General features: G+C 45.6%; 1 protein-coding gene across 1 annotated transcript; it reads right to left on the reverse strand.

The window, feature by feature from the left end:
* Window positions 1–1,757: 1,757 nt before the first annotated feature.
* On the reverse strand, window positions 1,758–24,022 carry NGRN (neugrin, neurite outgrowth associated). Its single transcript, XM_068106703.2, has 4 exons — window positions 23,956–24,022; window positions 22,573–22,923; window positions 22,277–22,375; window positions 1,758–2,466 (listed from the first exon to the last, which is right to left on the reverse strand). Exons 2-4 carry the CDS (start codon window positions 22,761–22,763, stop codon window positions 2,187–2,189), a joined length of 570 nt encoding a protein of 189 aa, XP_067962804.1. The 5' UTR covers window positions 22,764–22,923; window positions 23,956–24,022; the 3' UTR covers window positions 1,758–2,186.
* Window positions 24,023–24,036: the final 14 nt, after the last annotated feature.

Consider the following 24,036-nt stretch of genomic DNA (forward strand, 5'->3'; position numbering starts at 1 on the left):
GAATGTAATGTGTGAGTTGTAGACGACATATGTTATACCTATGGGTAAGGAGTCATGTTTTGCCTGTTTTAGATCTGGCAACATTGGGTGTATGACGTCAGTAAAGCAGTTCCAAGATGGCGGCTCCCTTAGAAGCATGCACCAGGGAGGAGAAACGTTCTGTCATCCGTTTCTTGGGAAGTGAGGATGTGAATCCCAGTGAAATCCATCGCAGAATGAAGATGCAATAAGGTGACATGTTTATCGCTGCAGACTGGGACAGGAAGTTTAAAAGTGGAGTGTCCAGTGTGGCAGACGCTGTTCGCTCGGGCCGGCCTCACACAGTCGACACACCAGAAATGGTTGCAGGAGCTGAGCGCGTCCTAAGGGAAAACCGTCGCATTATGCTGGATAAAGTGGTCTCCAAATTGAACATTAGTCATGGTTCAGCACACCATATCATTCACAACATGCTGGGGTTCCGCAAAGTGTCTACAAGCTGGGTGCCGAGACAACTCGCACCCGAACTGAAGAACGGTGAGTGGACACATGTGAAGAACTTGTGATGTTACGAAACAGAAGGCGACGCTTTCTTTTAGCGCGTATGAAAGGTAAGTCCACTACTTTCAGCCAGAAACGATGAGGGCAAGCAAAGAGTGGTGCCATTCAACTTCACCGAAGCCCAAAAAATTCCGCACACAGCATCCGCTGGAAAAGTGATGCTGACGCTCTTCTGGTATAGCCGAGGCCCACTTATAGAGCATTACATGCCCAGAGGGACCAGTCACCAATGCATCATACTGCGACCTCCTTGAAAATCATCTGAAACCAGCAATCAGATCAAAACGTCGTGGACTACTCACTACCGGTGTTTTGCTGCAGCATGACAATGCTCGGCCCCATACTGCCTGCGCTACAGCTGCAACAATCGAGGACCTGCATTTTGAGTGTTTTCCTCATCCACCCTACTCGCCAGACCCTGCCCCTTCGGATTACCACATCTTTGGGCCACTTAGAGGCGCTTGGTGGAACCACTTTCCGATCCAACGAAGAGGTCCAAGAGGCGGTGCACGAATGGCTACACAAGCAGCCAAAATATTCTTTTCCTAGAGGAATCCAGGCCCTAGTAAAGCCCTGGAAAAAATGCATTGAACACAATGGAGATTATGTTGAAAAATAACAGTTACACACATACATGCAATAAACAAGTTGTGAAAAATAGTTTACGGTTACTTATTGACTGCCCCTCGTATAATGTTGGAATAATGTGGGCGGAGGCATATCAGTCGATGTCGTGACGTTGAAGAGTGTCGTTCTAGTTAAAATTACGTCAGCATGGAGAGACGATTGTCGGGAGGGGAGTATTTTGGGGCCATATATGGTTATTATTGTATGTACAGTGGAAGAGGGGTGGTTGGGGCCAAATATGGTCATTATGACATCTTTCAAGAGGATGGAGCAAGCGAAGAGCTGCATATACCAGTGATAGACTTGACTAACATTCACCACTTTTTTTGTAGATGGTGAGAGAATGCCAATATCAGACCTCAGGTGAGCCTGGCACCTCTTAGAACCAAAATAGCATTATGAGCTTTAAAGGGAGACCGCAGGTTACCATAGGTGTAGTTTCTATTCCAGAAAGGAAAGGAAAAGAAGCTTTCTGACAATTGTCTCACTACATGAATCATTGCATCAACTATCGTTGGGTGGGATAAATGTGGACAACAAGGTATGAACTGATGGAGACAAAATGTTGACAAATGAGAAACCGCACGTGATCAATTTCTTCTCAACAAGCTTTTAATTACCTTTGTAGAATAGGCAAACATGATAAACATTCCAAAAGCTTCACTCCTGAACTCATGCAACGGCCGAGGAATAGGCTTTCGTGTATTGAACAATTCAAGTTGCACACAAACAACCTCGAGAGTCATGGTCTGTGTAGCACCTCCAGTTTACCAAGGAAATGATGACAATAATGAGTGCTTTACACTCAGTACTCACTGCTACTCGTTTTTACAAACCACACCAAGTACTGTACTGCACAGGGAGGGTCCAGGGACTGAATATATCGGTGTGCTTTCATTCCCACGAACAGCGGGCAGAAACACGACATCATATAAACCACTTCATGTTGACACAACTCACCTCTACTCTACTTTTTTCACTTGACAAAACTTAATCTCTTCCATTATGTGCCACGTTGCTCATTTCCTTCCTTTTGGATTTCCCTTCCCTTTTTTGCCCAACTGAATCGAGGTCCGTGCGGCTTGTTTAACCTGACGCTCTGAACCACCTTTTGCAAAAGTCTCCATTTGTCGCATGATTTCTCGCTCCTTTGTGACTGTCAAGTCCTGATTTATTTGCTGTTTTTCCGAAGGTACACGATTAGAAACCAGCACGCGTTTGACGCACTCAGTGGAGACGGAGAATGAGGAAGCGAGATTTTCTAAAGTCCAAGTTTGTGGTTCTTCCCTGGCGAGAAACCTGAAATGAAGGAATATAATCATTTACATGTTAAACGATCAAAAATTTAATACAGCAAATGGATATCACAGAAATGGATGGACGATCGCTACCTGTTGGACACTCAATATTGACTCCCGAAATGCAGGTGCACATACATATTTACGCGATGATCCAAGGAGAAAGACGCAAACGGTTGCACTTGGAGGACACGCGGCTGTGATCGGAGATGGTAGATTGACTGTGCGTGGTTGCATCAGGATGGAGACAAACGGTTGATGTGATATTTTGCACATGGTGCAGATATGACTAACACGTGGCAAGTACTCGCTTCTATCATAACCACAATACACTTTGGCAAATAACTTGAATACCACGAATTCACGTTACCCGCCACCTGTGCCGCCAACATCTTAGTGAGGGATCTTTGGGTCGCTCCGAGGAGATCGATCTGCTATCCCCATGCCGTAGGCCTGTTTGAGCAGAACTGACTGGGGGTAATCAACAACAACGTATTGTGCATATCTTGAGTTTCACCGCCCGGTATGTTAGCTGCCAGGTTAACTGCAGAATACTTGATTAGAGACAGGACTTTTTTTTTCTTCTTTTTTTTTGTATACAAGATCGAGGCTCGTGAAAGCTAACATTAATCACACAAAAGTCAGACCGACACAAACTAAACACATAAAACACAAAATAAGGGGAGCAGTGGACAAGATGGGGAGAGTGGGCGAAGGACAAAAACACAACATTTGAGAACAGGGACATCGAGAGAACTGTGGGAGGGAGAGGGCTTGGGGGGAGGAGGGAGAGGTATAAAACACATGGACACTGCAAGGACTTCCAGGAAAGAAGTTGGAATTTCGAAAAAGTGCATCTGGGGTGAATTAGCAGGGGTAGAAAAGATCAAGGTTTTGGATGGGGGAAGATAAGAGATGGTGGTGAACAGCTGTTTTAAAGACCTGGAGGGAGGAGTGGGATTGAAGGGAGTGGGGGAGTTTGTTCCAGAGGCAGGAAAAAAGGGGAATAAAAGAGTGAAGGTGAGCAGAGAGCCTAGATGTTGTTAGTTTAACCATAAGAGGGTTGCTGGCAGATCTTGTGCTACCTGTAGGAATATTTGGGGGACAGAGCACAGAGAGCTGGGGGAGCAAGGCCGGAGAGGAGTCGGTAAGAAGACAGAAAGACCACCAACCTGCCTGCGGTGAGTGAGTGAGTGAGTGAGAGGCCCTCGGAGTTAACTTCATCGCAGGAGATTCCAATGATTCTGAAAGCTTTGGTTTCAACAGCGTGAAGTCGAGCTAGGTGTGAGGCAGGAGCACCACCCCAGAGGGGGGAACAGTATTCCATTGAGCTGCGGATGAAAGCCTTGTATGTGGTGAGGAGCTCAGGTGTGCCAAGGAAAGACTTTGCACGACGGAGGATGCCCAGTCGGCGACTGGCTTTGGAGGCCAGCTTGGAAATGTGGTTTTCCCAATAAACATCATGGCAGATAGTGAGACCCAAAAGCTTGAGCGACAGAACTTCTTGGAGAGGATTGTTGAGAAAGTACTGGCTTCCGTTTCCAGAAAGTACTGGAGAGGATTGTTGACTTCCGTTTCCGGTCTTGCTGGCGACGGTTCGTTTTTTCGCAGGTCTCCACGCTCTCCATCGAAATCGAAGTTAAGTCATTGTTCCAATTTGTATTTTCGTTATAACTGTATTTCTTTTATGGTGTATGTACGTATATTGTCCCGTCAAAGATTTTCGGTGCAAATCTTTCATACCTGTATTGAAAATCGCGTTAATTCGTGTCGTCTCGAGGTCTTGTACAGTGTACACTGTACAACCTTGAGGCTTTGTTTTTCTCTCAGCGCCTGTCGTTTGTGATCCAATAACTTTAGTTCTCTGTTTTCGCAGTCTTTCCACCCCAAAGCCTACTTCCTTATGTAAATCTCAACTCAAAAAAACAAAAAAAAAAGACTACCTTCTCTGTGCTCATTCGTTTATTCATTCTTATTCGTTCGTTCGTTCTTCGACCACGTGTTTCTCCCCCATTTCCCCAGATAGATTGTCAAATTTCAATTCGTTATTTTATCGTCCATGTGATATTGTTTGATTATAGTTAGTTTTGGTTTGAATTTCCTGTAACTCGTAATTAATTAATCGTTTTCTGCTCATCGTGTGTGGCCTTGTAGTTGTACCCCCGTCGGTGTTTTGTTAACTTAAGCGTGTTTTGCTTGGCTCTTGGTTTTTTCCCTTCTACCCCGAACATAATACTGTCTAACGTTCTAAATCCCCACCCCCCCCCCCCCCCCCCCAAAAAAAAACAAAAACATTTATTTTATTTTCTCCACGTGTACTGTTGTCTCATCCTGTATTTTCTGTCCAGGTGTGCTGTTCGCCCCACCCCCATTATCTCCTTGCCATCCACCGTTTGCCCTGTTCACGTGACTCGTGGTGGTCCCTCTCGGCTCTCCCCCCGTTGGTATTTTTGTGCATATAAGATTGTTCATAGTTCTGTTTAAATCTTTTTAAATATGTTTAACCTTTCCCCTTCTGTTTTTTATTCAGTGGTATATTACAACACGCTGTTTTTCTTCCTATTTAAAAGGCTTTTCTCAATTTCCTCTCCAACTCATTCCACTTCAAAAAAAAGAAATTCAATATCTTATACGTCTCCCTCACTACATGGTCTAAATTCACATTCATTCCATCCCTCCTCCATCATCCTGAACCGGATTGCTAACTTGAAAATCACAACAAACCCAATTTGTTATCAATGTTCGTCTTTCATTAATCATCCACTTTCTAAACTCCCCTCTTGCCCCTCCCATCCAAATCCCCCCCCTTGCACCTACACTCCGAAACTTCCCCCTTGCCCCACCACTCTTAAACTCCCCCCTTGCCCCTCCACTCCTGAACTCCCCCCTTGCCCTTCCCCTCCTAAACTTCCCCTTTGCCCCTCCCCTCCTAATCCCCCCCCTTGCCCCTCCACTCCTGATCTCCCCCCTTTCCCCTTCCCTCCTAAACTCCCCCCTCACTCCTCCCCTTCAAAACTCCCCCCCAATCCCTCCCATTCAATTCTCCCCCCCCATACCATTCCTCTCCAATTCTCTCTCCTCCCCGCTCCTCCTCCAAGCTGCCTCCTCCCCACTTCGTCTCCCTTCTATCTCATACCTCCACCCCCCCAAACCTTCTACTTTCCTCTGCCCCCCCTCAACCAACCCCTCACTGTGCCGCATCCCTTCACCAGCAAACCTTTCATCCTCCTCATCCTTCCCTTTCTTGGAACTCTTCTGCAACATCTGAAACACTATCAACTGCTCTCCCTACCTCCCCCTCTCATCCTTCATCTTACCCTACTCCTCCCCTCCCCTGTCCTGTACCCGATGCTCCCCCTCTCTCTTCATTAACGGTATGGACCTCAAACATCCGGGGCCTTCGCTCAAACCTGACTGATCTCTCCATACAGGTTGCTTCTGACAATCCAGACTTGATCTGCTTAACAGAGACTTTCCTCCTTCAAGATGTCTCTGATTCCTTAATATCTCTTCCTGGTTACTCCCTCCTCCGGTATGATAGACCTGAGCCTCGGCCTGGTGGTGGGGTGGCTATCTTTGTCAAAAACTCTCTTCCTCACTCTCCTTGCACTGCTCTCCTTCCTCCTCACCCGCAGGAGTACCTCTGGTTACGGCTTCCTCTCCGCTCCCACCTTTTGTTCATATGTGTTCTGTACCGTCCCCCAAACAGTGATGACTCCATCTACATTTCAATGTCTGACAACATGGACCAACTTCTATCCACTCATCCCAACTCTCTCTTCCTCATATGTGGTGACTTCAACTGTCATCATGCCACCTGGTTGGGTGTGGGTTCCTCTCTCACTAGTCATGGCACCTCAGCAAAGGACTTCTGTGACTCACTGGGATTGACACAATCTGTCAATTTCCCGACCCGGATCTCAGCCAATGGAGTATCTTCTCTTCTAGACTTGGTTATGACAAACTTCCCTGCTAATGTCTGCTGCTCTTCTTCTGCTCCAATCGGTTCTTCTGATCATGTGCTTGTCAAAGTGGACATCTCTCTGGCCATTCTCAGAGAGCCTCCTCAGCGTCGACGAGTCTGGCATTTCACTCAGGCCGACTGGGACGGTCTTCAAGCAGCCATCAATCGTCTGGATTGGTCTCCCATCTCCACTGCCTCTGACATCAATTCTTCCTGGGAATTCTTCCAAAGCAAACTGATCTCTCTCATGCACAGATTTATCCCATCTCGCCTTCAATTGTCTTACCCTTCCTCCCGTCCATGGTACACTGAATCTTGTGGTGAGGCAGTTGCCCTGAAACAACTTGCCTTTGCCTCTTGGAAGGCTAATCCAACTGAAGGAAATCTCAGTTCCTTCCACCAAGCTCGGAACAAGTGTGTGTCTACCCTCAGGAGTGCCAGGAAGCACTATCTCTCCTCACTCAAGAATGAACTCTCAAACCTGTCTCCTTCCTCCAAATCCTGGTGGCGTCTGGTCAAATCCGTTTCTGGTGTTTGTTCCCCCTCCATCCCCTCCCTTACCTCAAATGGCCACACAGTTGACATCGCACGTGACAAAGCCGAATGCCTCAACTCTGTGTTCGCCTCGAAATCCTTAGTCCCAAACCCATCTCTCTCTGTTCCCACCTTTCCCAGTCGAACCCAACTGCTCCTGGACTCTGTGTCCTTCTCTCCTGACAAGGTGGAGGAGTTTTTGTCAAACCTCGACTCTGATTCTGCAACTGGACCAGACGGCATCAGCCCACGGGTCCTAAAATCCTGCTCTGCCGCTCTATCTCACCCTCTCTCTGTTCTTTTCACCCTATCTTTTGCTCAAGGTCATCTGCCAGCATCCTGGAAATCAGCTAACATTACCGCTTTACACAAAAAAGGTGCAAAAACAGATCCTTGCAACTACAGACCAATCAGCCTGCTCCCAATTATCAGCAAAGTCATGGAATCCATCATTGCTTCGGATATGAAATCTTTCCTCTTCTCCAATGGCTTGATCTCTGATCATCAATTTGGTTTCAGACCAGGTCACTCTACTCTGGACATGCTGCTTCTGCTGTCTCAACAATGGATGGAGGTCCTCAATGCCAAACAGGAAATCAGAGCTGTCTCCCTTGACATATCAAGGGCCTTTGATACGGTCTGGCACCCAGCTCTGCTCACCAAACTCTCCTCCTATGGTATCCATGGAAATCTCCATGCATGGCTTGCGGACTTCCTCTCTGGTCGTAGTCAACGTGTGGCCCTGAATGGATTTCTCTCATCTCCCCTTCCTGTTCAGGCTGGAGTTCCCCAAGGAAGTGTGCTGGGCCCTGTGCTTTTTCTGGTCTTTATCAATGATCTCTGACTCTCTGGAAAATCCTCTCTATCTCTTTGCTGATGACTCCACTCTCTGCCGCTCCATTCCTCTTCCCTCAGATCGGCAGTCTGCAGCCTCCTCACTCTCTGAAGACCTGGACAAAATCACAGACTGGTCAAACAAGTGGAACATGTCTTTCAATCCTGCCAAATCTCACTCTCTCTTACTATGTCTCTCCGAAAAGATCGACTGGACAACCCTCCCATCTAATTTCTCAACAATCCTCTCCAAGAAGTTCTGTCACTCAAGCTTTTGGGTCTCACTATCTGCCATGATCTTTCTTGGGAAAACCACATTTCCAAGCTGGCCTCCAAAGCCAGTCGCCGACTGGGCATCCTCCGTCGTGCGAAGTCCTTCCTCGGCACACCTGAGCTCCTCACCACATACAAGGCTTTCATCCGCAGCTCAATGGAATACTGTTCTCCCCTATGGGCTGGTGCTCCTGCCTCACACCTGGCTCGGCTTCACGCTGTTGAATCCAAAGCTTTCAAAATCATTGGAATCTCCCGCGATGAAGCTATCTCTGAGGGCCTTTCACTCACTCACCGCAGGCAGGTAGGTGGTCTTTCTGTCTTCTACCGACTCCTCTCCGGCCTTGCTCCCCCAGCTCTCTCTGTGCTCTGTCCCCCAAATATTCCTACAGGTCGCACAAGATCTGCCAGCAACCCTCTGATGGTTAAACTGCCGAAATCTCGGCTCTCTGCTCACCTTCACTCTTTCATTCCTCTTTTCTCCCGCCTGTGGAACAAACTCCCACACTCCCTTCAATCCCTCTCCTCCCTCCAGGTCTTTAAAACAGCTGTTCACCACCATTTCTTATCTTCCCCCATCCATAACCTTGATCTTTTCTACCCCCACTAATTCACCCCAGATCCACCTTGTTTGAAATTCCAACTTATTTCCTGGAAATCCTGGCAGTGTCCATATGTTTATACCTCTCCCACCCCCCCCCCCCCCCCCCTTCACATGCCTCCCCCCCTTCACATGCCTCCCCCCCCAAAGCCCTCTCCCTCCCACAGATCTCTCGATGTCTCCATGTCTCTCGGTCCCTGCTCTCAAATGTTGTGTTTGTGTCCTTCCCCCTCTCTCCCCATCTTGTCTACCGCTCCCGATGTTATTTGTTTTATGTGTCTGTTTGTCTTTCTGTGTGATTAATGTTCGCTCTTTCACGAGCCTCGATCTTGTATACAAAAAACAAAAAAAACAAACAAAAAAAAAAAAGTAGATGGGAGGGTTTTCCAGTCGGTCTTTTCGGAGAGACATAGTAAGAGTGTGAGATTTGTCAGGATTGAAAGACATGTTCCACTTGTTTGACCAGTTTGATTTTGTCCAGGTCTGCAGAGAGTGAGAAGGCTGCAGACTGCCGATCTGAGGGATGAGGAATGGAGCGGCAGAGAGTGGAGTCATCAGCAAAGAGATAGAGAGGATTTTCCAGAGAGTCAGAGAGATCATTGATGAAGACCAGAAAAAGCACAGAGCCCAGAACACTGCCTTGGGGAACTCCAGCCAGAACAGCAAGGGGCGATGAGAGAAATCCATTCAGGGTTGACTACGACCAGAGAGGAAGTCCGCCAGCCAAGCGTGGAGATTTCCATGGATACCATAGGAGGAGAGTTTGGTAAGCAGAGCGGGGTGCCAGACCGTATCGAAGGCACGTGATAGGTCAAGGGAGACAGCTCTGATTTCTTGTTTGGCATTTAGGACCTTCATCCATTGTTGAGACAGCAGAAGCAACATGTCCAGAGTAGAATGACCTGGTCTGAATCCAAATTGATGATCGGAGATCAAGCCATTGGAGAAGAGGAAGGATTTGATATCCGAAGCAATGATGGATTCCATGACTTTGCTGATAATTGGGAGCAGGTTGATTGGTCTGTAGTTGCAAGGATCTGTTTTTGCATCTTTTTTGTGTAAAGCGGTAATGTTTGCTGATTTCCAAGATGCTGGCAGATGACCTTGAGCAAAAGAGAGGGTGAAAAGAACAGAGAGAGGGTGAGATAGAGCGGCAGAGCAGGATTTTAGGACCCGTGGGCTGATGCCGTCTGGTCCAGTTGCAGAATCGTAGTCGAGGTTTGACAAAAACTTCTCCACCTTGTCAGGAGAGAAGGACACAGAGTCCAGGAGCAGTTGGGTTCGACTGGGTAAGGTGGGAACAGAGAGAGATGGGTTTGGGACACAATATTTTGAGGCAAACACAGAGTTGAGCCATTCGGCTCTGTCACGTGCGGTGTCAACTGTGTAGCCTTTTGAGGTGAGGGAGGGGATGGAGGGGGAACAAACACCAGAAACGGATTTGACCAGACGCCACCAGGATTTAGAGGAAGGAGACAGGTTTGAGAGTTCATTCTTGAGTGTGAAGAGATAGTGCTTCCTGGCACTCCTGAGGGTAGACACACACTTGTTTGACTTCACGAGTTTATAGATTTTATTTGTTTCAGGCAATAATTTCAAGGCTCATAATTCTCATAACTGTTAAATAATAATGTCAGATAACCATTAAACAATAATGGAGGATAACAATCAAACAATAATGTGGGATAATCATTAAATAATAATGTATTATATTATGAGCATTATATTAAATAAATATTAAATAATAATTAAATAAATATTAACAATCATTAAATAATGTATTATATTAAATAAATTATTATATTATGAGCCTTGGTGGCAAGAATGGCATCCGGCCGTAAAACTACTTCAAAAAAGGGACCAGGGTGCCCGAAAAAGGCCAACCCCTGCTCTGTGGGGAAAAATGGCCTCTAAACGTGGTTCTTCTTCTTCAGGGGCAGACAACTGGAAAGCTTCAACCCTGAGGGAGCCTACACAAATCGAGTAGAGCAAGTGAGAGGTACACGAAGCTCAAAGCAGGGTATGGTGGAGCTCCCAAATTGGTTGAACAAAGTGGCCACGGTACACAAACATTGAAATGTGTAGATGAGCAAGCTTTTAAAATTGCCAGCACTTTCATTGCCTTTATTTAATTAACATTTCCAGTCGTTATTTAATTTTATTTAAGTTGCTTTTCACTTCAAAGAGGAATGCACATGCTGCATTATGTTCGAGTTACTAGCATTACTAGCTTTTAATCTCAACAAACCACCTCTGAATCTTCTGGATCAGGGTTTGAAGGGCCTGTTAAAATAAATTGCTAATTTTAATCAAAAACCTTGCCAGTTTAAAACAGACCTGAGCCTGCTGTCGGGCTGCTGAGCGGCCTCTCGGCTGTAATATCAGAGGAGGTTTTAAACACCCAAAACGAACTCGCCAAAGAATCGGCACACACACCATGACCCAAGTATCGCGACCTTACTGATCTAGCGGTTTCACCCTTGCTGGAGCATCTTCAGAATCGGTATTGACCTGCAAGTCTAGCCAGGCCAAAGACCCATCCCGGTGCTTTGAAGAATATAAAATGGAATGGATGGTTTACAAACTTGATGTGCTTGATGCTCTTTCACCTACCTCATTCTCATCCACCCTCTCTGGAAAAATGTCCACTTCTCCCTTCGTTGACCTCCACACCCCTTCTGACCTCACTGACTACGACAACCACACTCTCTCCTCCTGCCTTGACCAGCTTGCGCCTATAAAAACCAAAACAGTTTCTTTCACCCATTCTGCTCCCTGGTTTACCCCTGAACTCCGCCTGATGAAAACTCGTGCTCGCCAACTTGAAAGACTCCGAAATAAAACAGGTCTCACAATTCACTCCCAAGCCTACAAGGACCACCTACAACACTACAAAGATGCCCTCTCCCGCGCCCGCTCCGCCTACTACTCTCAAATTATCCACTCTGGCTCCGGAAACCCAAAAGCACTCTTCTCTACAATAAACAAACTCCTCAGCCCCCTGAACACCACCACCCAGTCATTCACAGTAGACAACTGCATCTCCTTCCTTTCATTCTTCCAATGCAAAATTGACAACATCTACAACAGCTTAACCACCATCGCACCCGCTCCCCCTCAAACCACCTGCCCCCCCTTATCCTGCCAACCCCCGTCTCAAGTCTCCCCTACTGACCTCTCTGAACTCCTCATAGGAATGAAAACTGCCACCTGCACTCTTGACCCCATCCCCTCCAGCTTTGTCAAGGCCTCCCTTCCTGCTCTCTCTCCACTTATCACTGCAACAATAAAAACTCCCTGTCTACAGGCATCGTCCCACCATCCCTCAAAATTGCTGCTGTTACCCCCATTCTGAAAAAACCTGGACTAAACCCTGACACCCTAAACAACTTCAGACCCATCTCCAACCTACCCTTTCTGTCAAAAGTTTTGGAACGCGCTGTAGCCACTCAACTCAAACATCACCTCTCTGCCAATAACCTGTATGAAACATTCCAATCCGGATTCCGCTCCAACCACAGTACTGAAACTGCTCTCCTCAAAATCACCAACGACCTTCTCCTCTCCTCTGACGCTGGCAACCTCAACATTCTCATCCTCCTCGACCTCAGTGCCACCTTTGACACCATCCTCCTCACCCGACCTGAAACCACCTTTAACATTACCGGCACTGCCCTCTCTTGGATCAAATCATACCTCTCTGACAGACGCCAGTTCATCTCCATCAATAACTGCAAATCCCCCACTGCTCCCCTCCCCCAAGGTGTCCCCCAAGGTTCAGTTCTTGGCCCCCTCCTCTTCATCCTGTACCTGTCCCCCCTTGGTCACTTAATCCGCCGTCATGGTCTCCAATTCCACTGCTTCGCCGATGACATCCAGCTTTTCATATCCAGCTTTTCATCTCCACCAAGTCCATCTCCACCAAGTCCATCTCCACCGCCACCCACTCTATCCTGACAAACTGCATCACTGAAATAAAATCCTGGCTTCAAATCAACGTCCTCAAATTTATCTATGATAAATCTGAAATAATCATCATTGGCCCAAAAACGCTCACCAAATCACCCATAACTTTGCCCTCAACATCGACGGTTTCCTTGTATCCACCTCCCCTCACATCCGGAATCTTGGCATCATCTTTGACCAAACCCTCTCCTTCGACAAATACACTAAACACATCACAAAGACAGCCTTCTTTCACCTGAAAAACATCGCCCGTCTCCGTCCATCCCTCTCCTCCACGGCTGCAGAAACCCTCATCCACGCCTTCATCACCTCCCGTCTGGACTACTGCAACAGCCTCCTCTGTGGTTCACCCTCAATAATCACCAATAAACTCCAATAGATTCAGAACTCCGCTGCCCGTCTACTCACCCATTCCCGGACCCGTGACCACATCACCCCCGTCCTTTACAAGCTTCACTGGCTCCCCATCCCCCAGAGAATCCAGTACAAAATCCTCCTCTTGACCTACAAAGCCCTCCATAACCTGGCCCCATCCTACCTGGCTGACCTCCTCTCCACACACTCCCACCCGCAACCTCCGCTCTGCTGGTACCAACCTCCTGACCCCCCCCCCCCCCCCCCCCCATCCGGACCAAATTCAGATCCTGGGGGGACAGGGCCTTCTCCATCGCTGCTCCCACCCTCTGGAACTCACTACCTCACACCATCAGAGACTCCTCCTCACTCACCACATTCAAAACATCACTCAAGACCCACCTGTTCAACACTGCATTCAACATTTAACCCACAGCATTTAACCCCTGACTATCTCTTCTCCTTCTCCTTCCTTTTGCTTTGATTATTTACTTATTGATTTTTGTCTTTTTGCACTTGTTTTTTTGTACTCTGTCAAAGCGTCTTTGGGCTTCTTGAAAAGCGCTATATAAAATAAATGTATTATTATTATTATTATTATTCATGTCATGCACATGAAGGTATCTGTGGCCCGTTACTCTCGCTAATTAGCCCGTCTCCGGTATTGTAATCACTTCTGGCTGTCTGTCGTGGTGTGTGTGTGTCTGTCTGTCTGTCTGGGCTGTAACTTTTTTCTTTTTTTTTAACCATTTGAGCTATTGTCATATTTTCACCAAAGTTTTACTATGATAATACGGATAAGTCAAATTAATAATTTTGTCAAACGGTCAAAGGTCAGCATCACAAAATCATCAATTTTCATCCAATTGAGCGAAAATTTCAATTTACCATTTCAGTTTTGTCATCAAATTTTCAACAAAGCTTTATTATGAAAATATGTAGAAGGCAAATTAATAATTTGGTCAAAGGTCAGCATCACATAAAATCGTCAATTTTCATCTGATTGACCTGAAATTTTAAAGAATTTGCATATTGGGTCAGAATTGGTTCACCAATCAAAAGCTAGAAGCTGATTATTTTTTAGATCAAAAGCTGAAAGGTCAAGGCTGCATAAAATCATCAACTTTCCTTTTGTATTTTTTGTTAAACTGTTTTCGTTATTTCGAGCATACGGAAGACTAAGACGTCTGAATACAAACGGGCACAGATGGGCTTTGCATTTTCAGATACTTTATAGTTAAAAACTGTTTTCCAACTGGTAACAATATAAAGACCTCTTGAGTTTTTGTTACGTATAATTTGTGGTTAAGTAGTGGGAGTAATTGGTCAGAGCTGCCTTCACGGGCGAGAGATGTGAACAGTGTAAAGTGCACTGCCAATTCTGGACCTTATTGTTGAAAAATGTGTTTTTATTCCTTTTTAATGTTCGTTTCCTCACCAGGCAATACGCCTGTATTAAGGAAATTCCTACGGCCAGAGGTGTGTTCAGCAAAACCCATCTCTTGCCTCAAGACAGCTCTGCGAATTCATTTTCATTTGCCAGTGAAGAGATATGGACCAGCATATCAAGAGGCTAGCCAAATACTGTATACCGTTTGGAACAAAGGTGAGTGAATACGCAAGAACACGATCCGAGAAATACGTCTGAGGAGCCATTGCCGGCTGGTCAAATAGACAGGATGTTCAGACCGATGAACAGAGTGAATACGCAAGAAGGTGAGTGAATACGCAAAGGTGAGTACGGATGAGTGAATACGCAAATATGTGAATACGCATAAATAAGTGAATACGCAAATATATAAGTGAATATATAATACGTGAATATATATTGTGATATATATATTATACTGAATATATATATATATAATTAATAATATAATTATAATATATATATATATAATTATAATTATATAATATTAATAAAATATATTTATATATTAAATTAAATATTAAATATTAAATTAAATTAATTAAATATATTTTAATATATTAAATTAATTAAATATAAAATTATATAATTATTATAATTATATAATATATATATAATTATATAATATATATATATATAATATATATATATATATATTATATATAATTATATATAATATATATATATTATATATAAAATATATATATATAATATAATATAATATATATAAATATATTTTATATATATATATATATATATATATATATATATATATATATATATATATATATATATATATATATATATATATTATATTGAATATAATATAATATATAAAAAGTGAATATACAAATATATAAATAAATATATAATACGCAAATAAATAAGTGAATACGCAAAGGTGAGTGAATACGCAAGAACACGATCCGAGAAATACGTCTGAGGAGCCATTGCCGGCTGGTCAAATTAGTTAGGTCCAAAACTTCAATTCCGTGACCATTTTCTGGCTAGTAAGGTTTGACGATTGATTTGACTTCTATTGACATTTTATAACAAAAATAGCCTCTATGTCCCTCCCAAAAATCCCGGCATTTTTCGCCAGAGGCCCGAATCCAAGATGACCGCCGGCACTATCTTGAAAAATTCAGTTTTTAACCAGAACACCTAGAATCACGTACAAAGACACTTTTTTGGGTAATTTGACCACGAGGATTCCGAATCTGACATTAGTTTGACGTTATGACATTATTTTGACCCAGAAATCCAAGATGGCCACCATCCAGTAGAGCGAAAATGCAACTTTTAAATGGGAGAACATATGATCATGAATTAACACATTATTTTGGCTAAATCTATACTGGCCACGGAATTGAGGTCCTGATTAGTGAATTGCTATTTTCTTGTTTTTTATTTGTCTGTGTGTGTAATGTCATATACTTATTTCTGTCTTTCCAGGGAGTATACGAGCGAATGAGACGGCACTGAGAAGCGCAGTATTCAGAAGATAGCTGTCAAGAGAATGTCCACCGTTCCGTGTGTCCTCCAGTGGCGGGCTTTGCAATGAAGCCACTGATGTCGTTACCTCCACCTCCGTTGAGAGTTGCGAAAATCTCAAGAAAAAAGCCCTGTTATGGAGCGGTCTTGACAAGTTCGGAGACGTTTATGCAACAGTCAATTGGGATAATGGTCCCGGCAGACAATGTGTCCATAAATCATGTAGGCTGACCTTATGAAATGCTAATAAACTGGAGCAGGCCAAGACAAGACAGAAAAAACGAGAAGTCAAGGAATGCCAATCTCAGTCTTCGTCCATGTCTGAGGCTTTCCCCCCGGCTGCTTCTCCACCTGCCAAGCGGCTGCGATCAAGTGTAGAAGGGCTGATACATGAAAAAACAAAATGTGTCTGGTGCTGTAAACCGGAGTCGGCAAAGCACCCAGAATCAAAGCTGTCCCTGATTTCGTATGATAATGCATGAGCAACGTTCAAGAGTCACACGGTGGTCCTCGAAGATCAGAGCATGCGAGACAGAATCAACTGTGTGATCGATTATGCAGCTGATGACCCATATGTGATTGAGATCAGATATCACAACAAATGCTGGTTGAAATATGTGCGTAGTTACCAGAAAATGAGTGAAGATGACAAACTCCCACGCATGCACAATGTCAATCTCCGTGAGGCTCAGACTATCTTCTTTGACCACATCAGAACAGTTATCTTTGAGGAACGTGAGCTAAGGTCACTACAGAGCCTCCTCAAAGACTACAGCTCTATCATATCTCGGTATGGCTTCTCAACATCCAGCATCAAGTCATCCTTTATCAAAGATATCCTGACCCGGGAGTTTGAGGGCAAGATCGGCTTCCACTCCCGCCCTCAGAGAAACCAGAGCGACCTAGTCTATGACACGTCTGGGGTGGGCTGGAGCCTGGAAATTACCAAAAATGGACTCTTATCAGGCATCAATGGCTCTGAGTGCTTCAGAAACTAGAAAAAAAATCCAGTTTAACAAAAAAAAAAGTAAGTCAAAAGCTCAACTCCAAGAAAAATGGTGAACGTTAGAAGATCGGCAATATTTCAATTTCGCGATAACCTTAGCTCAATGGTTTCGCGGAAACTGTATTTTGCCAATAAATCTGTCAAAGGCTAAGAAAATGACAAAATTATGCCCATTAAACCTAAGCTCTATCATATCTCGGTATGGCTTCTCAACATCCAGCATCAAGTCATCCTTTATCAAAGATATCCTGACCCGGGAGTTTGAGGGCAAGATCGGCTTCCACTCCCGCCCTCAGAGAAACCAGAGCGACCTAGTCTATGACACGTCTGGGGGTGGTTCATATGTTGAAGCAGCACTCTCCGCCATTGGTGTTGGCAGTGAACAACTGGTGCACAATGTGGCTAAGTGGCTCAAGGATAATGTCAAGTCAATCAAACCCATCTCATGGCCGCCAAGAGTCGAGGAGCTAGAAGAGGAGGAAGAGGAGGAAGAGCTCTCGCCTCTCATGGTGCAGCTGCTATCTGCTTTGCCGGGGAAGAAGGAGGTAGATCTGTCTCCCAGCACACTCTCTCTCTCACCTCTCTCATCACGCAGTACATTACAAAGCGACCCACCACTACCGCCATCAATGCCACCGTCACCCTTCATGGGATGACTCGCAGCAAGGAGCTTATTGACTCTTACTACAAGCTGGGCATAGGGATCAGCTACCCGAACGTGCTTCTCCTACGTGACCTCTGGACCATGCATGACCTCGAGCGATGTTTGATCTGTCCTGATGAGATCGCTGAGGGAGAACCAAGCATTAGTATCATCATTGACAATGATGACTTTACCAACGACACATTGACAGGAGGGGGTACTGCACACCGCTGTAACTGGATGTTTCTGCAGCGTCTAGAACGTCTTGTACCGGATTATGAGGCTAACATCCAGGATGAGCAAACACGCATCACAGACGCAAAGACTGTGTCACAGGCACTAACTGAGAAGGCATCTGAGATGCAGGTAGTTAAGCCGTATAGGACGATAAAACGTGGGGAGCCTCCCATCCGGCCAAAGCCCACTATGTTCTCATCAAGTACAAAGCATCAGTGCAAGCGGAGCATTTTTCATGCCCTTGCTCGTGTGGACGTGGATGGTGACCGCCCTGATGCAGCTGAGCAGGCTATCCCTTCATACAATGGGTTTTATGCTGGTTTAAATGCGGAGCAAGGGAAGAGCAAGGCTTATTTTCATATGTCCTACAATCAACCGCCAAACTAGTCAGTTGTGAATGACATCATGGACAAGCTTTCTATCATCATTGCCACCAAGCACATGCCTTTCGCCTTCTTAGTGGGAGATCATCCCGTGTACGTCCTCATTACCCTGCTCAAGGCCGAGAACCTAAAGAAATACCATGACATTGTGCCCTTTCTAGGTCCCTTCCATACACAGTGTGTGATGATGAGTGCTATATACAAGCGCTACAACGGGAGTGAGTTAGGAGATGTACTCGTGGCAGCAGGAGTTATTGCCGAGGGCTCCGTTGATCGTGCGCTGAAAGGCAAGCATTACAAAAGGGGGCTGCGTTGCTTGAGGCTTATGTATGAGGCGCTCATGAGTCAGCTGGTGCAGGAGAGGCTCGTGCCCTGCCTGGCTGATGAGACGAGGGAGAACCTCGAGTTTCTGAGAGATACTAGTCTTTCCCAAGAATCCCGTGCTGCTGCTCATGCAGCACTGGAGGAGGATGCTGACCTGGACAGCCTCATCACTAACTTATTCATCCATGTGGAGGCCAGTGACATGGCAGACTACTGGAGGGACTTCCTGTCCATGACAGATGCACTAATGCAGAATGTCCACGCAGTCCATATCTGTAACTGGGACGAGTACGTCAGCTCTCTGCGCGCCATGCTGCCATGGATGGTAGCGTACGACAACAATAGGTACGGGAGGTGGCTATCTGACTTCTGGGCAATGCTGACAAATCTCCCTGCTGATCAGGTCACCTTCCTTCGTACTGACTTCGCTCAGTCCATCACAGGCAACCCCTACTCCAACATGGCCTGGGACATGTGGATCGAATGCACCATGAACAAGGGCAGCAAAATGAAGTCTGGCTGGCTCTCCATCCTCAAGAATGAGAAGCAGCTGCTGGTGCACTCCAGAAATGTGAACAATGTAGCCCAGATCCGGGCGGCTCATAATGCCCTGGCCAACCGAAAAAAAGCCAAGAGGAAGCACATTGAATGTGGCCCAAAACGAATGCGAGAAGATGAGCAGTGCGTGCAGGACCTGGTAGCCTGCATACATGAGTTTGACTCCTTTCCATTCGACCCATCCTCACCCACACTCCGCACCCTACAGTCAGCCATGCCTGCCTCTAATGAGCTCGTTGTGGACTTCAATTCTGCCCATGCTGCAGGGGAGGAAAAGTTGACCAGCTTCTTGCAGGAGCGGATATTCAGTAAGAATACCTCCCTTCATGCACCTGTCCTTCTGAGTAAACGCTTGACATTTGCCAAGATGCCAGACACGGAGAAGCCCAGGGAGGAACTCAAAACGAGAGCTGCTGAAATGGAGCAGAATGCTCTCAAGGCAGTGATCAACCTGGTTGAGGTCAGTCATCTTGTGGACCTCACTGAGTTGCTGGAACATCGTGTTGTTGAGGAGTGTGTGGCTTTATTCAACTCCAACGGAACATACAGGAAGACACAGAAGAGTAAGCTCATCCAGAAACTCTCTCTGCAATCTGTAGATCTGCAGGAACCCTACACCGCTCTCATCGACATGGGCATGATTTGGAGGATGGCAACTCCATCAGCAGAGGATCGACAGACGCAACATGGCACCCCATACAAGTGGTCAGACTATGTCCACAAGGTGTCTTCCATCCTTGCCCGCCATGGTGATGCTGAACGTATCTTCTGTGTGAATGACCCATATGACACACCATACTCTACTAAAGATGACGAGCGAGACCTGCGGGTACAGGGTAAGGCACATATACCCAACACCTACATGAAATTGAATGACCCCTTCCCTTCTGCCCAAGCATTCAAAACACTTCTATGTAGCGTCAGCAACAAGGGGCAGATGCAAAAGCTGATATGCACCTACCTGACAGACCTTGCAGAGAGTGTTGATGCAGAGATTGTCTACTCTGTTGGCTCCCACTGCACCAATTTGTCAACCCAGCAACCAATGGAGAACTACAGCTTTGACCAGTCTGAGGCTGATACTGTCCTCTTTTCTGCTTATGCAGTTCTGCGTGAATCAGGCTACAGTGGCCCTGTTGTCATTGATACCGCTGATACCAATGCCTATGTCGCGGCAGCAGTCATCTCGCAGCAGCTGCCCGGAAAGCTCTGTATCAAGAGGAAGAAGGAGACTATCTTATGTCATGGCCTGGTTAATGATGAGATGGCAGACTGTATTGTGCAGCTGCACTGTATGACAGGCTGTGATGCCAACTCAGGCTTCTATGGCAAGGGTAAGAAGTTGGTGTATGACCGGGTGGCGAAGAGCCCTGTGGCTCGACGGCAGCTCTCGCTGTGTGGAGATAGCCTTGACCTTGAGGAGGAGGTGCTAGAGGAGCTCTTCCAGGTCACACGACATGTCATCTATGGCGACGAAAAGAGTAGCACCATGGCTGAGGCCCGTGCAGCAAAGTGGAAGACACTGAAAAACAAATCATTTATCCGTCTCCCTCCAGATGCAGACAGCCTACGCCAACACTGCCTCCGAGCAAACTACTTGGCATATCTTGTGCGTCATCCCTCCAAGAAACACCACCCCTCGCCACTCGGACATGGCTGGGAGCTGGTGGGTGGTCGCTGTCGCCCTGTCCGCCACACGCAACCTGCTCTCCCGACACATCTACCTGCACCAGGGCCAGCTGAAGAGAGTGAGGAAGATGAGAGCCAGGAGGGGAATGAGGAGCGAGATGATGATGTACAAAGGCGGGGAGATTCATCGGAATCTGACGATTCAGATTCTAGTGAAGCAGAATGCTCCGATTCGGACTAATCATATAATTAAAGGTCATATTGATTAATTACTTCATTTGAAAACTGTTCAACTCACAGCTATTAAAAATAGCTTATTTTGAAGTGTAATGAGTTTACTTGTCATGCAATCATCAATTACTTTACTGCAAGATATCCTTATGGAGGTAGTTTCTTTAACATGTTTAAGTACAAAAGTTGCATTTTCGCTCTACTGGATGGTGGCCATCTTGGGTTTCTGGGTCAAAATAATGTCATAACGTCAAACTAATGTCAGATTCGGAATCCTCGTGGTCAAATTACCCAAAAAAGTGTCTTTGTACGTGATTCTAGGTGTTCTGGTTCAAAACTTAATTTTTCAAGATAGTGCCGGCGGTCATCTTGGATTCGGGCCTCTGGCGAAAAATGCCGGGATTTTGGGGAGGGACATAGAGGCTATTTTTGTTATAAAATGTCAATAGAAGTCAAATCAATCGTCAAACCTTACTAGCCAGAAAATGGTCACGGAATTGAAGTTTTGGACCTAACTAAATAGACAGGAGGTTCAGACCGATGTTGCCACCAAAGCTTATTTGGCGGAGGCTTATTTACCTCCGCCACCAAAGGTGGGTGGAGGTTATGTTTTCAGTGTTCACTCCTGTTTGTCTGTTTCTCTGTCTGATTGTGAACAAAATATCTCAAAAAGTTGTGGATGGATTCGGACGAAATTTGGCAGAGATGTAACAAGGATGAAATGATTCGATTTTGGTGAAGATCCGGATTCGGATCCGGCTACTAGAATTTTTTAAGTGATTCTTCACCATTGGGAGATGGGGCCAAAACGATACATAGCAGGATATCTCAAAAAGTTGTGGACGGATTTGGACGAAACTTGGTGAACAGGTTGGGTGTCTGACAAGGACGATTCGATTCGATTTTGGTACGATCTGAATTTGGATTCGGATATGGGAATTATTTAATTTTTTAAGTGATTCTTCACCAGTGGGAGAAAGGGCCAAAAACGATACATAGCAGGATATCTCAAAAAGCGATGGATGGATTTGGACGAAACTTGGACAGGTTGTGTATGTGACAAGGAAGAATCGATTCAATTTTGGTGAAGATCCGGATCCAAATTTTTTAAAAGTGATTCACCAATCAGTGATATGGCCAACCAGGTGGAGGTATGCTCTCTACTGAGTGCCGTTCTAGTTGAAATGGTCTCGGTGTCTGTCCTAATAGGACTATACTGCACGACGGGAGTGTAGAAGGTCCCGGCCACTCGGAATCTGTAATCTTTTGGCCTGCATACTGTCACTGTAGTTCCATGTACTCATCAATTCCCTAAATGTGGTGAGAGATTTGTCCATCGCGTTGTGGTTACCTGAGGTAACATATTTCTTCCCAGGTGAGCTGGCGAGTTGAAGACCCGGGAGAAAAGAAACGACGACACCTTGCCTTCTGTATTGCTTTCCTCCGAGTCCTTTAAAGACAACAAATGTGGAAGGTTGATATTACAACGGAAATGACACTATCAACGTGTTACTCTCAAAAACACTATCAATCGTCTTTTTGAAGAGGCGTAGCACATTGTGTACCATTGTAACAAAGTGGGGAGCGGAGGAAGATCCAAAAAAACTGGCAGATTTGCGTATGTAATAAATAGATAGAAGATCCTACCGCAGAAACTTCTCGACCTCCAGCACTTCTTCCGTATGATCAACTTCATCCTGGTGCTCTCCCCACGGTGGTTCTTCCTGAATCGACCCTTTCCTGAGTTGCCTCTGTTGTCCGTTTCCAAGACCACCACAAGGCCCCACAATTCGGCCGAAACGCATAAGCTGAGATAACCCAGCCAGGAGTCGTGCCATGGCCGTCACGTATTTAAACCTCTTGTCTTCAACACTTCAGTTCAGTTCATTTGATCAGCCCCAGCCGCAACAGCTCTTCACGTCTTCAGCATCTGAGAAAGTCAATCTTCTTCTTCTTCGTTGTTGTTGTTGTTGTTTCCTCCGAAACCGAGCGCTGAATCTTTTGAAGAATGATTTTAGTACTTTTATTTCTGTTGTTTTGTTTACACTTCTAAACAAACCATAGGACAAACTACTATCATAGAACGCCGCCCAAAAGGTATCCTGAAAAGAAACAAGACTGACGTCGCCGCAAACTGGATTGGCTGTCACGGCTGATTGCTAAAGTCAATGCGCCGCCACCTTGAGACCCCCGTCAGAAGCGACCGCACGTATTGACGTATTGTACGTATCAACGTCACGTGATTATGGCGGCCAATGATCACTTTTTTTTCACCAAAACCAGTGTGGAGCTTCCCATCCAATCAGGTGCAGAGAAGCCAAGGCAGCCAAAGTATCGCGATATGTTTGTATCGTTCAAGGTTCGAATCTCACTCCAGAGTCCAGAGCCATTGGCAAGAGGAACGCATCGTTAATTTTTATGGATAGTTGGCAGGTGACCATTCATTTGCATGACATGACGCATATGACGCATGGTCAGGTAAGACATGACGCATTCAAATGGGTTGTAGATAAGGCTTGGTGGAGGGAGCGTTTCAACTTGCATTGCCCGTCCGTCACCCATGAGCACCGTTTTAACTCAGCACCAATCCAAAGTGCAGACTGGAAGATCTACAGGAGTGCTTTCACTCCTCCAGACATGATGATTAAAATTATTATTATCATTTAAGCCGTTAAGTAATCCTGCAAAGCCTTGGAATCTGGAACTTACGTCACTGTATTATTTATACAGTATATAGTGGCCGTGGGGGTATCGTTCGCGCCACGGCTCGTGAGGACCTGAACAAATTTTCATTTTAAGAAATAAAGAGGAACTGAAGAATAGATGAACAATCAATCTTACTAAATTAATCTCTCAATACAGGAGTGTGTTCAGTCACCAAGTTTATTGTGGAGCACTGGCGAAGTGGCTTAAGCACTCAAGCGAGCACTCCATTCGAAACCGTTGAACGGCCTGCTTAGCAAGCTGCTCGTCTCGAACATGTCATAATATGTTAGTGGGGGGGGGGGGAGTTTAATGGCGATAAACTACCTGTAGTCGTGGCGTACGTCCTGCGGCGATCCGGTTAGAAAACGGAGTAATCCGCGTTTCTTCGTGATCCCGATGAGTCCA

Source organism: Myxine glutinosa, chromosome 2 (genome assembly GCF_964187855.1).
Source record: "Myxine glutinosa chromosome 2, kmMyxGlut1.1, whole genome shotgun sequence".
In the NCBI taxonomy this organism is placed as follows: Eukaryota; Metazoa; Chordata; class Myxini; order Myxiniformes; family Myxinidae; genus Myxine; species Myxine glutinosa.